We start from the raw sequence: 2,184 nt of genomic DNA on the forward strand, positions 1-2,184 counted from the left end.
CACACACATGGTTGAACACACACATGTGTTTACACACACATGGTTGAACACACACATGTGTTTTACACACACATGGTTGAACACACACATTACAGAGAGTATTTGTACAGCGTGTTTTGGTGTTCAGGTGTTCAGCAAATTCCTCGTTCGAGTTTTTTCTTACGGTTGATGGGCGTTCCTTGCGTTATTCTGGGTTGGTGGTGCAGTGTGGTTATGGAGTACACAAGGACGATGTCACGTTATTCTGCGACCTTTCGGCAAGTACATTTTCGGCTAGCACAATTTGCTCGTTTGCCTCTATTACTATGTTTAATCCAGGATCGTAGAGCAGAGGAGGATGGCCTATATGTGGCGTATGCGGCGTCAACTATGTTGGGTTTAGTAGTGGATATATTTACCGGGCTGTGTTTCGCGGTTTGTGTGCATCGGTATGAGAAGGAGGTGATTTATGTGTTGCAAAAGAGTACTAGTTTACTGACAATTGATTCTTTGCGATTGTTGATCACGTGGTTAACGGGTGTGCCGGGAGGCTTCAAGCTGAATAACAAGTTAGACTACTTCCTTGCTTCCATAATGTATCAGTTATTGTCCGCTTGCGAACGTTTGTACGATCTGGTTAAGTCATTGGAGCTGCCTGTGGTGCCTGTGTTGACTGTTTGTAGCCTCAGCGGCATCACAATTTTAGGCGGCGCAGTAATGGACTTGTTGTCGTTCGTATCACTCTACCCATTTCTCATGAACTTTGGCATGTGTCACTTCGTCAGTCCCTTCATGTCATGTCTGTCCTCGCTGTTCTCTCTCTTCCGCGGTCGCAAACTCAACATATTAAAGCAACGCATGGACACACTCGACTACTCTTTCGACCAACTTCTACTCGGCTCCATCCTCTTCCCTTGCTTCGTCTTTCTCACGCCCACGGTGCTGCTCTTCTACCTCTCCACTGCCGCACCCTGGACCCTCTGTCTCTTCGGCTACATACTGATACAACTCGTCATCTTCTTCCTACAACGTTTCCCCCACGTCGTCTGGGTCCTTCCCATGCTCCAACCAGTCCACACCAAGGGACTGGAAATCAATCCCTCCCCTTGCGACTCCCCTCCCGATCCCCGCCACACCTACTGGGTCGTATCCACCATACCCAACAACCTCAAAGACAACATAATCAAGCCACTCACCTACCAATGGCGCGAAATCAAAACTGCAGACATGATCAGTCTCTGTTCCATTCTCAAAGCCCTACGTTCAGCACAGTGCATATACCCCCACTTTGGCTTCCACACGCTCTTCGAATCCGTCTATGACGGCTTCATGGGTCTGGCTCCACGAAATGACGCCACAGACTATGACCACATCGAAACGCTGCCGAGACTACCTTTCCGACACGTCAGACACATCATAAGGAACCTCCTCTGACCATACAGGCTGCCTGTGTACGTACACCCTTTATGCTGCCCCTAAACATGCCATACCCAAGCATGCTACCGCGTTCGGAGGGCAGCCCTCCTATGAAGCTCGCCTAAAGCCGGGTGTATGGTGCACCGATGGAAAATTTCCTGACTGCGGTGACCAAGTTGCCGAAGGCCCGTGTGAAGGAGCTGGTCCGCGAACGTCCCTTCGATTTTAGTGCAATGTTTGGTCGCATTTGTCTCCGGGACCTGGTCAGTTTGGAAGCGGCATGTCGGAGTGCCCGGCAACTGGTGCAAGCCGGAGCTTTAAGTCGGCTGAACGAGATCCTTCTCGAACAACTAGGCCTGATGGGCGCAGCGACGGGGAAAGGGGAAGCGACGGGAAAAGGGGAAGCGACGGGAAAAGGGGAAGCGACTCAAGAAGATGGAAGAAACTGCCTGGGACGGGTCGAGTGGGTCACGGCGATGGGTTGCAAGTACCATTTATGCGCTCTTGAGGGTGTTCGTTTGTGGAGCAACCAACAGGTCTGTAACGGGTTCAAGGCCGCTCTGGACGACGTTAACAGCCGGTTGCAGGGGCTCATAACCCAGCCGGAACCGGCAGGTTCCGGTGTGTATCCTGCGCTGGTTGAACAAATCCGAGCTAGCGTCGACCCGCTTGCTTTCATGCTCCATGAACTAAAGGAACTGGATAACCTCAAAGCTCTCGGAGATGCGCCAAGACTCGACCAAACTCCCAAACCCGACGACCAAACTTCAACTATCAATTCAACTCCAA

General features: G+C 51.1%; 2 protein-coding genes across 2 annotated transcripts; both read left to right on the forward strand.

Annotated features, from left to right (window-relative positions):
• Positions 1 to 168: 168 nt before the first annotated feature.
• On the forward strand, positions 169 to 1,413 carry GNI_074730 (N-acetylglucosaminyl transferase component GPI1; the record flags this gene model as incomplete). The annotated part of the gene is made up of 1 exon (XM_011132151.1): positions 169 to 1,413. The coding sequence occupies one exon, from the start codon at positions 169 to 171 to the stop codon at positions 1,411 to 1,413; it is 1,245 nt and encodes a 414-aa protein (XP_011130453.1).
• Positions 1,414 to 1,541: 128 nt separating this feature from the next.
• Positions 1,542 to 2,184, forward strand: GNI_074740 (hypothetical protein; the record flags this gene model as incomplete). The annotated part of the gene is made up of 1 exon (XM_011132152.1): positions 1,542 to 2,184. A coding segment is annotated over one exon (643 nt), but the record flags the coding sequence as incomplete, so codon positions are not given.

Source organism: Gregarina niphandrodes, assembly GCF_000223845.1.
Source record: "Gregarina niphandrodes unplaced genomic scaffold scaffold00013, whole genome shotgun sequence".
Classification (NCBI taxonomy): Eukaryota; Apicomplexa; class Conoidasida; order Eugregarinorida; family Gregarinidae; genus Gregarina; species Gregarina niphandrodes.